The 15,370-nt window shown below is 38.0% G+C and overlaps 1 protein-coding gene across 1 annotated transcript in view; it reads right to left on the reverse strand.

Moving 5' to 3' along the window:
• The window catches only part of LOC132850303 (adhesion G-protein coupled receptor D2), a 53,028-nt gene extending 40,864 nt beyond the window's left edge, over nucleotides 1–12,164 (reverse strand). The window contains exons 1-20 of the mRNA XM_060876752.1: nucleotides 11,989–12,164; nucleotides 11,708–11,744; nucleotides 11,595–11,622; nucleotides 11,127–11,357; nucleotides 10,160–10,792; nucleotides 9,618–9,725; nucleotides 9,066–9,148; nucleotides 8,659–8,946; nucleotides 8,449–8,560; nucleotides 7,961–8,098; nucleotides 7,623–7,728; nucleotides 7,408–7,519; nucleotides 6,465–6,520; nucleotides 6,261–6,387; nucleotides 5,007–5,110; nucleotides 3,852–3,954; nucleotides 3,306–3,459; nucleotides 2,840–2,973; nucleotides 2,355–2,470; nucleotides 1,304–1,424 (exon numbers count right to left, since the gene is read on the reverse strand). Coding sequence (XP_060732735.1) covers nucleotides 1,304–1,424; nucleotides 2,355–2,470; nucleotides 2,840–2,973; nucleotides 3,306–3,459; nucleotides 3,852–3,954; nucleotides 5,007–5,110; nucleotides 6,261–6,387; nucleotides 6,465–6,520; nucleotides 7,408–7,519; nucleotides 7,623–7,728; nucleotides 7,961–8,098; nucleotides 8,449–8,560; nucleotides 8,659–8,946; nucleotides 9,066–9,148; nucleotides 9,618–9,725; nucleotides 10,160–10,792; nucleotides 11,127–11,357; nucleotides 11,595–11,622; nucleotides 11,708–11,743 — 2,790 coding nt within the window. The 5' untranslated portion in view covers nucleotide 11,744; nucleotides 11,989–12,164. The remainder of the gene's footprint in view (nucleotides 1–1,303; nucleotides 1,425–2,354; nucleotides 2,471–2,839; nucleotides 2,974–3,305; nucleotides 3,460–3,851; nucleotides 3,955–5,006; nucleotides 5,111–6,260; nucleotides 6,388–6,464; nucleotides 6,521–7,407; nucleotides 7,520–7,622; nucleotides 7,729–7,960; nucleotides 8,099–8,448; nucleotides 8,561–8,658; nucleotides 8,947–9,065; nucleotides 9,149–9,617; nucleotides 9,726–10,159; nucleotides 10,793–11,126; nucleotides 11,358–11,594; nucleotides 11,623–11,707; nucleotides 11,745–11,988) is intronic.
• Between the last annotated feature and the right edge of the window lie 3,206 nt (nucleotides 12,165–15,370).

The following is a 15,370-nucleotide window of genomic DNA, read 5'->3' on the forward strand; positions in this document are numbered from 1 at the left end:
TGCCAATCAACCTACCATGCATGTCTTTGGACCGGGGGAGGAAACCGGAGGACCCGGAGGAAACCCCAACCCTGGAGGTGTGAGGCAAACGTGCTAACCACTAAGCCACCGTGCCCCCTAATAATTTATTTATTGCGGAAAAAATAATAACTCGGTGCCGAGTGTAAGCGAACCAAACAGTTTACTAAATCTGATATTTAATAAATGTGACTTTTCAGTGTGTATAGTGTCTAATGTACTGTAAGAGAATAATGTGAAGAGTGTAACTTTTCCTACACACATCAGAAACACATACGCAGAGGGAACATCTACAACCGAGACACACCGTGTCTGTTACTGTCCTGTGGTCTGAATAAATAAACACAAACCTACTGTTTCCTTCATTCATTTTTGAAAGAACGCTTTTTTATTTCAGCGAACATCTACATTAATTGCTTTGCTAAAATATTTTCTTAATGAGATGTGAGGGAAACAGTAATATTTATAGTGTGGTGTTTAATGATCTGACTCAGGCTAAATCTCTATTGATTTCCCTGCTAAATATACAACTCTATGCAACTGATTAAGCAACACAAATGACCAACACAGTAATCAAACATCACCAGCAGAAAAGAGATGGACTTTTTCATAGTTTGCTCAATGAGATGCTACAAAAATATCACAGATAAATAAATGTAAATTCATTTAGTATCGGATATATTGCTAATCATCTATTTAGGATTATATAAATATATCCATATAAAATATATAAATTCTCTTGAGTTTAATATCAGTATTGTGCATGGTGAAGAAATGCCCTAAGAACAGAATAATAAAGATAATTATATTTTAATTAATTTCATTTGCTGTCTTAACATCAGAATTAATTTAATATTGAATATTATGTTTTGGCATAGAAATAATTTATTTCAATTTTACTTTATGAGAATAAAATTATTTTTGTTTCAAGCTCTTTGTTTTTTGTGCATAACATGCTATAATTTTTCTTATTATATTATTTATATATTATTATTATTAAGTTATTCAGAGTAGCAGAACTGAACTAATAAATCAGTAAATACCTTCACTGTCTATTTTTTCATTTTATTTTATTTATTGCTATTTATTCATTCATTCATTCATTCATTCATTCATCTTCTACCGCTTATCCGAACTACCTCGGGTCACTGGGAGCCTGTGCCTATCTCAGGCGTCATTGGGCATCAAGGCAGGATGCTATTTATTGCAAATGAAAATAAATTACATTCCATTAATTTAACTTCCCAAGTGTGTGATTCTCCCAGCCAGAAATGTTGAAATGTACCTGAAGTGAGTTGAGGAGGATGAAGATGTAGGCCATGATGATGGAGAAAGGGACGAGAACTCCACACAGCCAGGTCAGGCCTAAAATTGGCAGCAAAACCAGCACTGCTTTAACCGAAGCCCTGAAAACACAGCAGATCTCTTACCATCAGTGCATGCAGGGCATATCCAACAAACACACACACACACACAAACACACACACACACAAACTTTCACATACAGAATAAAATTTCACGCAACATTTCTTTTTATCTTATTCGCCCAGCCTGGTCCTGCCAATCTCCAGCATTACTGTGCAGCTTTGCAACTCTCGTGGTCATTCCAAACCTGACAAGCGACACTGCTTAGTCTCACATTGTGACAATTTCCACACTAAATAACTTTTAATTCTGTTTAGTATAAAATTACAATCCAGTTCAAGTGACTGCTAAAACGAACTGGCTGTGAGGAAAGTCGGCCTCGGTGGATGAAGGAAGCCGGTGTTTGATTTTCCCTTGCCGATGGTGCGTTGGGCCTCCAGTTTGAACGTCTGCATTGATATTCTCTCACACAGACCTACTGAGATTCAGTTAAACTGCTTATACAGGAGGCCTTAATGTGTCACCTGCACTTTAGATTCTGCTCTTTCACTTTCATGCCAGAATATGTCTGGTTTACTGTGGCAGCTTAATTATAATAGTGGTTTGCAGTATCAAGAGTAAGCCAGAATATTTATAAGCCAATAAGATGAAGAGCTGGAAAACAAATTCAACTCACAAATGGTAGCTCAGTGTTTCACTGCGTTTAAGACTGAACTTTACATCTCTAAGGTTCAATAGCCTAGCATATAAAAATTAACATTCTTTTAACTTATTTAAAAAATTAAATCAATAAAATAATTTCATGATAGTTTTGTAAAGAAAATCAAAAAGGCCATAACTATAATTGTTGGACAAGCTCGAGCCCATTTGCAGTCATGAGTTAAGAAATGGCGCCACCATGTGGTGAGTGAGGATGACAGAATGTAAGGAAACAAGTGAAAGAGACAGATCAGAGAAAAAATACTCTTTACCTTATCTGTTCAGACACCTGTTCGATGGAACTAGTGTTGTCTGCTATCATCAGAGATCTTCTCTTTCCTGTCGAGATGGTGATGATAACGACACGAGTCAGCACCATGAGGTTCACCTGCAGCATTAGAAACTTACGTCGTTAAATAAAACAATAAATAAAGCTGAGCTGAAGCACACAAGGACTGAAATGTAATAAAATATAATGTATATTAGGCTAAACTGTGAATTTTAATCATGTAAGATTTACCAAAACAAAACAAGACAACAAATGGATAGATATTTTATCTATGGCTTAATTCTACTATGTGATTGTTTCTCACGTACAGTATGTACAGTATGTACAGTATGGTCTATTATATTGTCTCTGTATTCTGCCATTCCATATACTACAATAATTAGGAACTGTAAATTTGAAAACAAGAGATCATTAGTAACTAGTTGATGAATATAAATGTAAATGTAAATAGAAATTATCCAGTCACACCATAATGATAAAGATGACTGGGCCAACAAAACCCCATATGACTCCATTGTGTACACTGAGCCAGCAGTAATCGTCTGCTGAGTAGCTCCCTGAGGCTGAGGCCAGAGTAATGGAGACGATCAGGACAGGCAGACCTGCCAGAATAAAGCCATTACTATGATTAGAGCATGTATATTAACCGATTAATGTATATTGTATATTAACCTGTACTTTTGTTGTAGTGTAATTCTATACAGAATGCTTATACTATTCATTTATATTAGTTTGTGCCCCACTGCACTATACCAGATCCCATGACAGTTTCAATGAAGGTCACACATTTGATCATGACTCAGTTACACCTGCTTTTATGTCCAAAACTATTTCACTCCTAATATTTTAGTCACTGGTGCCTCGCTAACCTTATCAGTATCCCTGTAATTAAAAAAATAATTAAAACTCCATAAGGGGTATTGAGCCCTGTTACCCCAGCCGATCAAGTAGTAGTATTTCATGTGACGATCCTCGCTCAGGTTAACGGTCACCACCTTGCTCCAGAGTAGCAGCCCCTCCACCAACATCCAGCTAAATGCAGCCATGAAGAACAGATGGAGCAAAGCTGCCACCATTGTGCAGGCCACCTAAAGGCAAAGGGTCACAGGGCAAGTGAGGTCAAAATGTAAAGCAACCACATAGAGGTGACATTTTAGAAATGTCCACTAGACACGAGGCTCTGCTTGGCTTTATATGGTAGACTATATTTTCCAATTACTTTACAGCATAAAAACATTTAGGTTTTTAAATTATTTAAATGCCCTGAATATTAGAATATTTAGATATTACTGTATGTGGTTGTTTTATGTGGTTATTTTACTTGATTTTACTTTACTATGATTGTTTTTATAATTACATTTAATTACAGATTTACATTTTTATACATCTAATCGTATCACTTGAGCGTGAGTAATATTATAAAAAAGGGACACATGTGGGTCTCATGTCACTGTATTTATCATTTTAGCATCACACATACCTTATTATGAATCGCAGAGCCACTGCAGAGAAGGACAATCTGGGCAAAGGTCAAAGAGATGAAAAGATTCTTGTGGATGGACGTCCTCTCTGATTTGGGAATACTGCATAGACACAGGAAATGACATAGATTTACAGAATTTATCAAATCATTTTCATTTTTAAACTAAATTTACAGATTTAATTGGTATGAACTGAATGAACAGGCCATTAATCTTTTTGTGAAATCAGATTTCCCAGTGTTCCCACATCCTCTCCCTGTGTGACCATTGTGTTAAATTAACTCCAGTGTTACCATAAAAACCTCACTTCTGAGCACCGTGTGTGTGATTAGGTGCTGAACACTAATTACCAGATTAGCAGAATTCAATACTTCCCCTGCCTCAAAAATGACTGCTATTGACCACTGCATACCATTCAGATCACTTAACAGCCACAAACACTAGACAAATGAAGACTAGAGATTAATAATGTGAGGCATGTAGTAGTAACACTATAAAGATAACAATGGGAGTTGAAAGTCAGTCTGAACAAGGATTAAACCTTTATATGTATCGACTGTGTGAAATTAAGAAATTGCTGGTTTTGGGGGATTTAAATAAGGCCTCACAACACACACACATACACACACACACACACACACACTCACACACACTCACACACACACACACCCACATACTCACACACACACTCACACACACTTACACGTACCCACAAACACTTACACACACACTCACACACACTCACACTTACACATACACACACAATCACACACACACTTACACACACTTACATACACACGATTACACACAAACACACACTTACACACACATACACGCACACACACAAAGACACACACCCACACAGACACACACACTCATTCACACACACATGCACACACACACACACTCACATACACACACACACTCATGCACACTTACACACACACACACACTCACACACACACACACATATTCAAGCACTCACACTCACACACTCACACACACTCACACACACATACACTCACTCACACACACAGGAAACACACACACACACACGCACACACACACTCAAACTCTCACACACATACATACACATGCACACACACACTCAGGGGTACGGTTGATGTGGCATTTTATCCTTGGAAACCACTCACTCTAGCACGATAAACAGCATCAAGGTCACCACGAGAGCACAGAGAGATGCTCCTGATCCTATAAACGTCAGCTTGGTCAGGACCATCTCCTCCTGTTCACTCCACTGTAGAGACAGAGCAGAAAGACAAAAAAAGGACATAAACTCTTGCACTCTGTCTCTCCCAATCACTCTATCTATCAGATATCTAAATCAAGTCCTGAGTAATAGTATTTCCTAAAAGTATTTCCTGCACTGGGTTTTAGGTTTTCAAACAAAAGGGCCAGTACAAAGTTTTAGTGAATGTTTTGCTGACCTTAAAGCAACAGTCTGTCCACTATGATTTAACAGAAATTAGCATTAACTTTGGCAACATTGGCATTACTAATGATAATTTGCAGGTTCTGCCAAATTTCCATTTCTTCTGTAATCTAACAGAGCCCTCTACTGGACACAGGTGGAAGGTATTCAAACAGATAAATAAAGTGCAGTGCTTTATTTTGAAAGGTGTAGAAAATGCTAGTTAGTCTGAAATATAAAGTCTAACTGAAATTATTTAAAAGAAAATAAATGGAGTTCATGTATTATAACCTAAACTTACCATATACTTGACATATGTATGTTCCTTTTACATTAGTTTCACTGTAGTTACTGAATAATTAATAGATGTTACACTTTAAACAATTTACTGTAGATTTTACAGTAATTTACTGGTAAACAAGGATGTAAAATTTACAGTAACACAAATTGTGTACATTATTACATCAATTTAACTGTAGCACTTTTAAAGTCATGTACATTACATTTCCTCAGTGATGTACAATACGCTTGAGCAACGGAATATAGACACATGACCTTCTGACCCGTGACCTAAGCTTAAGGTTAGTCTTAACCTTAAGCTTAGGTCATAAAGTGATACAGTTCAGAAGGTCATGTGTTTAAAACCTAGCAATGCTAAACTGCTATAGTTGAGTCCTAGAACAAGACATTTTAGTTCCATTATATCCTGTATTAAGCAATGGTATTGGCTTATGTGTCTTTAAGATAAGATATTACAGTTCTTCACTGTAAATAAGGTTTTTATTTACAATGTTGTGAATAATGTGTTTAATAGAATAATTACAAGTTTAAGGGCCTCCATGTGTATAGGGTTTTTAATATACCATAATTACTATTTTTTTTTATTACTAGGGTTTTTAATATACCATAATTACTATTAGTATATCTATAATGTAATTCATTTTTATAAACCATTAAAATATAATCAGTTACATACTCTGGCCTCCATGTAATTCATAAGGACTGCAAAGTTGGTGGTGTGGTTACAAAAGCAGGACGTGTCATTGGGTCCGGAGCGCAACACTCTACAGCCTTTGTCTGACCAATCACTCACATCAGGAGCCCTGAGGAACAGTTTATAAAGAACAAATGTTAGACATTTGCTGGTGGTGATTTCAGCAGGTTTTTGTCATGTACTTACACTTCACTGACATTCCAGAAAATGCACAAAGGTGTCACCAGCCTGGAGGACTCCACCTACAATGAAAACTGAAGTGTGACGTCATGCTCTAACCACGTTTTTAACTCATTACTAACTCATAACTCAAAGTTATATCAAATTTCTGAGAATCTATAAATGCTCATCTATATTATGGAATATTCCACCCCATAATATACTGACTAAAAGATGTTTGGATCAAGGGTTCATCTACACTATAATCCAAATCTACTGTTTAACATGGCAACCTTGTCATCTGGAGAAACTAACCTGTCTGTTACAGGGTCAAAGCTCCTCTGAAATGCTGGACTGAAACTAGACTAAATCTGACATCATTTGTCATCCAATCTACTTACTTATTTTATACTGTATGTGTGTTGTTTATGTTGCACAGGTCTTAAATGAGAACAGAATACAGAAATTGTCACTGCATGCCTGTGATCAAGTGTTGGTTAATAGATTGGCAAGATTTTTTTAAAATGAAAACAACAGTTAACAGAGAATGTAACCTAATTTTATTTGCTTCACTAAAGCCTTCAAATGAATGATTTCAAATGAAAACGATTCCACCCAGAGAACATACTGATCATTTATCACCATAAAAACAAACCATTGGAATCTACTCAATAAAAGTTATACAACATTTTGCACTCAGTTTGTTTGGGTAGATATCATCCCCTTTACCTTTAAATTGCAGTTAACAAATAGGTAGTGTGTGTAGAATGTACCCGTATATTTAGCTTGCTGACTAATATCATTTGCATGATTTTTTTACGTTTTCATTTGAATCTTTAATCACGATATTCAGTAGATTTTAAATAATATATATTTATGCACATAATAGTATATATGTACGAATGCATATGCTCAGGTACATCAGATTTCCAGCTAAATTATTTGTAGCCCTAACACTGATATTCCATACCAGTTTTACAGTAGACAAAGTATACTGCACAGACACTGGAACATTCTCCTCCCTCAACACGTCTCGCACGGTGGCTGATATGACTGCTGTAGCCAGGTGACCAAACACAAAACTGAAAAAACCAACAGCAGAAAAGTTTTATCACATATACATACAAACAAATAAATAATTTTATGTGCCCTTGAATATTCAGCCATAAATAAAAATGCTCCTACTTTCCACTCTCTTTGTTCTTTTGTGTAAATGCTTTAAAGTCAGATCTGGACAGAACCTCCATCATACTGCTGTAGTAAGTATGAATGAACATCACATTCTTGTGACCTGCAAACAAGAAGTATGTCAGGTGTTTTTTTTTATTGTTTAAGAGGTATTGTTCTCAAATGTAAGAAATTATTTTGCAGATATTTAGGTCTGTGCTTCATTAAATGGAATGTCCCTGTGCACAAAGCACAGAGCTCCATGAAGACATGGTGTGTCAATGTTGGAGTAGAAAAACTCGAGAGAATATGAATTCCAACCATAAATTATTATGGTAAAAATAGACATTTCTCACCAAGGGAGTGAAGTCTCTGGACTTCTGTCTCTGAAATGAGGATTTGCTCTTGACTGTTGGACTGATTGTCCTGTGTTGAGGGTTTAAACTCACTCCTGCAGTTCACATCAGATAATGTTCGTGGCTCCATATAAACATCTGTAAAAACAACCGCACCCATACAAACCAATAATTAGCATGTGTTGCATATATAGGTAATAGGTACAGCTATTTCTAATCTTTAAAATACATCTGTAACCTTGGCATCCAAGTGCTCATAGGGGAATTATAGAAAATCCCAAACTGCTGAAGAACACTAGATAATATGACAGTTCCAAATTATAAATTTCTATGCAATAATTCTCTTATGGGGCTATTGAGCCATAATGTTTATTAGTCTTCATTTGGTATTCAGATTAATTGGCATGCACATACCATATTCATAACATAAACTCATTTTCAGGTAATTCTCAATATTAAATATCTACCTTTTTGTCACAGTATTTTACCTATGTTTTTTGTTAAAAGTTCAACGCATTTCTTGTCTGTGAAGATAGAATCAGCCAGATCCCAGAGTATTTTTTCAATACTCTCAATAACCGTAAATGGTCTAAGGTTAATCTGTAGAAAGCAAAAACACACATAGGTATAGAACAGAAGTGACTATGAACATATTAGAATTAGACATTTATCTCACACCACTGAATTTTAAAACATACACCTAATGGCTTCATATCCATCCAGTTCCTGGTTAAGACAGGATCAATGAGTCCACTGGCTAGGATCAGGTAGCTGGAAGCCATGGACCTAAGGACTTCAGAAGGGACAGATGTTTTATTAACTTGAGAAACTGCAGCCTGCTCTATGGTTTGAGCGAGTTGCAGCATGTCAGATGGTGTGATGATGTCTGGATCTGTCTCGATAGCCTTCACAAGAGATTGAGCAAGTGAAGTCAGCCAATCCAATTCATGTTCTGTAGATGAAGATGAATTACGGTCGTCAAACTCCTATGGAGAGAAAACCATTTGGCGGTCTTTAGTGTAAACACACTAAGGTAAACTCTGATAAGATAAAACTTTCAAAAAAAATGTCTGTGCGCAGCAGATATGGAAGCTCTCATACTCACAGGTTTGGCAGGAAGATCTTTGCTGATATGTATAAAAAATGGCGTTTTGGGAAATTTAGAAATGCCAATGTCATCCACAAGCTCTATGATCAAAACAATAAAAAAAAACAAACAAAAAGAAATAAATGTTTTAACGAAGCTAGGAGCTTTAGATAGAGAATGTGTGATAGATTACATCTTTTACTAGTAAGTAGTGCCAAACTGTCATTTCAGGGATATTTAAAGTGTTTACACAGGGCCATAAAAACAGAAAACCTGTAAGTCATTTAAACACGTTGGGCAGCAAATTAACACATACATTGTGTAAGACAGCAATTACATTTGTATACTGACACATAATCTCTTTAATGAAGCATTTTTGTAAACCAAGCTCTACTCAGGAGCAAAAACATTGGTGCGGTTTAGTTAGCTCTACCCCATCCATGGTGGATTTTCAGTTTTGTTTCATAGTGTTGAAGATAAAAATCTTTTTTTATTTATTGATTTTTTTTATTTTTTATGATTTATTGATAATTATGTGAATTGTGCCTAAGCAGTGTATTGAGGTATTACCTTTAGGAAACTGGCAGACGCCTCCTCTTTGTGTATCACAGTTGTCATAGGTCCACTCTCCACTGCCAGGGTAAAATGTTACACAGTTCTCATTGTTGGACATCTGGTCTAAAGAAAACAGTGTAATACTGTGAACTTAAATCCAACCAGAAGATTGAATTTGTTGGCCAGTTCAATACTGCTGCATAAACATATACAGATTGTGAGTAAGGGACTGAGAAGTAAGAGCCTGGAGTGTGTTCATCATGAGATGGGAATGTATTAGAGAAAGTGTTTGTTTTAAAGGGCGGTATTCTGAATTACAACATACATGATATATTTATGACTATTTAGGGCTGAGTTTCCCAGTTATGACTTGGCAACAGCTCCGTGTTCATTATGATTTGTGAGCCGCAAAGAACCTCTGCAGCAGTGGAAATATTTCCACACAATGAAATACAAAAAACAGAGTCCAACATTTAATCTAATTAAATGCCTAAAGATCACAATGCCTAAAGATTAAGCAATTAGGCAGGACTAAAACTCATCCAACAGTACATTACCTTGACACTGAATGTAGCCCCAGTGAGTCTTTAAAGAAGGTGTCATTTCCAGCCCAGATATGCTCCATCTGAAGAGCAGGCCAGAGGGAATGAGTGAACACTCTTTTTCCATGGTCTGGATTTCTCTGGCATCCAGCACCTGATCCCACATGTGCAGCTGGGTAATGCTGCCACAGAGGGCCTCGTCACTTTTGAAAGAGCTGCCGAACTCGTCTTGTTCTTGGCCTATGATGAAAATTCCACCACCCCTGATGTAGCCTGATGAGTACAGGGAAATGCCACGTCTAACTTCCTGACCATCCACTGAGATTGTCCATTTACCTCCATTTCCTGTCCAGCTCACACACACGGAGTGCCAGCCATCATCATTGGCGAAGACGGATATGAATGGGCCATGTTGACCATGTACCAGCAGAGCAAGCTGAATAGATTGGTTTGGCATGACTCTGGCTCGGAGCTGGAACTCATCAATGAAGGAGAGTATGGAATAAGAAAACACAGTCGAAGGCCCATGGCAAGTGGGACTGAAATGAAGATGAGCGCAAACAGTCACAGCAGTCATGCTTGAGAACTTGTGCAACAAACGTGCAAAATGAAGTTTTCTGGTGTCCAGGAATTCCAGGATTAAGGTACCTTGGAAAACAGATATAACAGTGAATATTTGTTGTTAACCTTAATGTAATTTATGTATTATTTTAGCAATTAAATCCAAGAATACTACAGGATATTAAGACTGCATGTTAATGTTAATCCTTAGATGAACAGACATAAACTAAAGCATGCTCTACGTGGTTTATATAAAATAGAATTTATAAAAATGTTTCCAGATTAATTCCAAAATTAAGTAAAAAGCTAACGACCGGCATAACTGTCATCACCTTTGGCCTAATAACATTAGTGACATTACATGCTGACTGATATATACACATGATATAGAAAATCAAGAAATGTGTTATTTGGAGATCACCATTTATTTCAGGAGCTCTTCTTGCAATCCACACAGGTTCTGAAATGTTCAAGGACTGTAGAAAATTGGTCAGGTTTTGTTTCTCTCCAGCACTGGGTATAAGTGCCAGGGATCCTGACCGCTGTCTACACAACTGATTGACTGCATGCCAGTGTAGCCTGGCTGGATGATACTCATAATAAACTTCCTCATTTGGCCATGAACTTTTGATTTCCACATTAATGGCAAGAGCTGTCAAAAGAGATCACGTCATGTGGTGAGAGCTGCTCCAATCATGATGCATGATTTTTCATAGCTGACACACCCTGTCTATAAAGTATAACACAATTATAGTATTCACGTGCTGAAGAAATGGCTGGAATATTTTAGTACTAAATCTAATTTAGTACTACAGAGTGTTTATTGTGTTACTTTAAAGGAAATTGAGGAAACTGAAAAGAGGCAAATCTTTATCAAGTTTAATATTACCTTTTCCAATGCAGTGCTGAATCAAGACCTAAAATGTACAAAAAGCATATCATAAAGTCCTGAATAACTACTGAAATATTTCATCTCGATCTCGAAAAGCCAAATGTACTTACAATGACGTTAGAGCAGAAGAGTTTCAGTAAGAACATCCTGTAACCAAATCAGATCACTTTGTAAAGGTGTGTGAAGTAAAACACATCACTCCGAAATATCTAGTGTAAAATGTTGTGTAAAAACTGTGTAAAATGTTCATTACCATAGATATAAATACTGTAAATATCACGGATTAATGTGTTCCCTTAACTTTATCCTACTCACTTTAAAACACATCAAACATTTAGCGGATAAATAAAGTCTTTCCTTTCAGATACCCGGACTGTGTAAACTGTCCTACCTTTTAAAGACTTTTTCCCTGAGTGCAGTAAAAATGCGGTTGAGAAGGTTTCCTGCTTTTTAGCTTCGTTTCTTGTTCTTGTTCTCTAAAGTTTGGAAAGAGACTCAGTTGTGAGACAGAAGAAACTCCTGAGAGGAGAAGGACGCTTCATTAACATTAACACACTGAGCAGGAGAGATGGTGCGTGCGCGCTGAGCCAAACCTGCGCCGGAGAGTGCGCAATTAAACATCCGCAGATGGAGATCATACAAAAACAACACTCTTATTATTATTATTATTATTATTATTATTATTATTAGGGTTCAAAGGGTGCGAAGCGCTGGAAACCTATTGTTTTTGTTAGGATTTTTATTATTTTTATTAGGGTTCAAGCGCGAAGCTTGAACCCTAATAAAAATAAGTTAAGTTATATGTGTATGTGACTTGCCGGTCACTTTGTGTATGTGACTTGCCGGTCACTTTGTGTATGTGACTTGCCGGTCACTTTGTGTATGTGACTTGCCGGTCACTCGTTCTGCATCTGGATGCTTGTGTTTCTTCGCTTTATGGATATGACTTTGTTTATTTTAGGGAAAACTGGACAGGTGAGTACTTCACATGACATATATTGTGCAACACGTTGGTAAGCTTTTCTGTATTAGAGACACTAGGTTAGGAGCGGGTGCCACCCTCTGTAACTTGCGGGTCACTTTGTGTATGTGAAAATCCTTTAAGGCCTTAAACTCCCTAAAGGCCTTAAACGCTTGAACCCGGGAAATGCTGCTTGCAGCTTTAATTATTATTATTATTATTATTATTATTATTATTATTATTATTATTATTATTCCGCCCTAGAAACGATCGTGCAGCCCAAACCGTAAGGCCTAGAGAGCTCAAACTTGGTCAGATGGTAGTACTGGTCACAGTTACTCAGGGCCAAAATCTCAGCGGAATCGGACAATTTGGGGCGCTTCAGCGCCCCTCAATGCGTTTGTCCGCATAACCCCTAAACCCCTAAAACCCATATGTCCAAATCTCAAGTGCTTTATATCTTTGGAATCCTTGGCTCATGACTTAAAAAATTTATATCTCCGATTTCATCTCCGCCATTAAATTTTTTCGCTATAGTGCATTTTATCCGAAACCTACTTTTGCAATCTAGTCCAAGGTTTTTCGCCTGGTCGAGACTAATCCAGTGCAGTAATATTCTCTGGAGTCTCAATGTCAATAATCTTCGAAAAAAAGTTGAAATTTTAATTCAGGGTCCTTAAGGGGCCCCAAAACGTTTGGACTGTGAGGAGCCAGTTTTACTAAAATGTCAATAACTCAAGAAGTAAATGAGCTATCAACACCAAACTTGTGACACATGTGAAAGAGGTCAAACTGAGGTCACAGTTCAAAAACCGCGGCGATTGGCCACTTGGTGGCGCTATAACGGAAAAATCACTAAAAACAGCCATTTTTATAAAAACAGCCCTCTAGCGCCCCCAACAGTCCAAAAACCCAATTTTGTGCTGACTTGTAAGGCAAAGATTCTGATTCTGGTTCTGACTCAGAGTGGGTGAGGCCTAACCAGGAAGTAGGCGGGGCTTGTCTTGAAGTGGGCGGGGCTTTAATTACCGGTTAAACGCTAGCCAATGATGATTTTCATACAATCCGAGCACAAATATCGACTCGTATTACTCGTATAATACTCGTACTCGGCAGAAGTGCTTTATCCGTACCGGATACTCGTTTCAGCCAAGTTTCCGGCTCATCTCTAATGGATATGACTTTGTTTATTTTAGGGAAAACTGGACGGGTGAGTACTTCACATGACATATGTTGTGGCACCCTCTGTAGCATGACATATGTAGCATGACATGACATATATTGTCATGTCAATCCAAAGGCCTTAAACGCTTGAACCCGGGAAATGCTGCTTGCAGCTTTAATTATTATTATTATTATTATTATTATTATTATTATTATTATTATTATTCTGCCCTAGAAATGGTCGTGCAGCCCAAACCGTAAGGCGTAGAGAGCTCAAACTTGGTCAGATGGTAGTACTGGTCACAGTTACTCAGGGCCAAAATCTCAGCGGAATCGGACAATTTGGGGCGCTCACATACTCACGCTCGCACACTCACATACTCACACACACACACACAGAGACACTCACACAGACACTCACACACACTCACACACACACAGACACACACACGCACTCACACACACACACTCACACAGACACACTCACACACACACAGACACACACAGACACTCACACAGACACACACACTCACACAGACGAGGAACACACACACTCACATACTCACACACACACTCACATACACACACATTTACACACACACACACGCACTCCTCCATGCAATGCCATATCGCTACGAAACTTGGTATGGTTCATCAGCGACATGTTCTGAGCGCATCTGATCGGCTTGACCCCGGTATCGCTGCTTGCAGCTATATTTAGGGGTCAAGCCCCGAAGGGGCGTAGACTCCTATTGTTATCGTTAGTTTTCTTCTTCTTCTTCTTCTTCTTCTTCTTCTTATTATTATTATTATTATTATTCCGTCCGTCATTGAAGTCAATGGCAGCCCATAGAACCGTATGTAGGAAAGTTATGAAATTTGGCACACATGTAGAGGCCAGTCATAGAAGTTACTGTAGCAACTTTGGTGTGTCTAGCTCAAACCCTCTAGCGCCACCAACAGTCCAAATACCCAATTTTGTGCTGAATCGTAAGGCCTAGAGGCAAAATTCTTGCAAAATCAGAATCAGAACCAGAATCAGAAAGGTCTTTATGAGGGACACACACACTTACACACACATTTACACACACATTTACACACACACACTTACTCACACTCGCACACTCACATACTCACACACACACACTCTCACACACACAGACACACACAGACACTCACACACACACACACTCACACAGACACACTCACACACGCACTCACACACACACTCACACACACACACTCACACACACACTCACACACACACAGACACACACAGACACACACACACACACAGACACTCACACTCACACAGACACACACACTCTCAGACGAGGAACACACACACTTACACACACATTTACACACACACTCGCACACTCACATACTCACACACACTCACATACACATTTACACACACACACACACACTCTCTCACACACACACACACACTCTCACACACAGACACACACACTCACACACACACACATACACTTACACACACATTTACACACACATTTACACACACACACTTACTCACAATCGAAAACATACTCACACTCGCACACTCACATACTCACACACACACACTCTCACACACACACACAGACAAACACACACAGACACACACAGACACTCACACACACTC

Source organism: Tachysurus vachellii, chromosome 1 (assembly GCF_030014155.1).
Source record: "Tachysurus vachellii isolate PV-2020 chromosome 1, HZAU_Pvac_v1, whole genome shotgun sequence".
Lineage (NCBI taxonomy): Eukaryota > Metazoa > Chordata > Actinopteri > Siluriformes > Bagridae > Tachysurus > Tachysurus vachellii.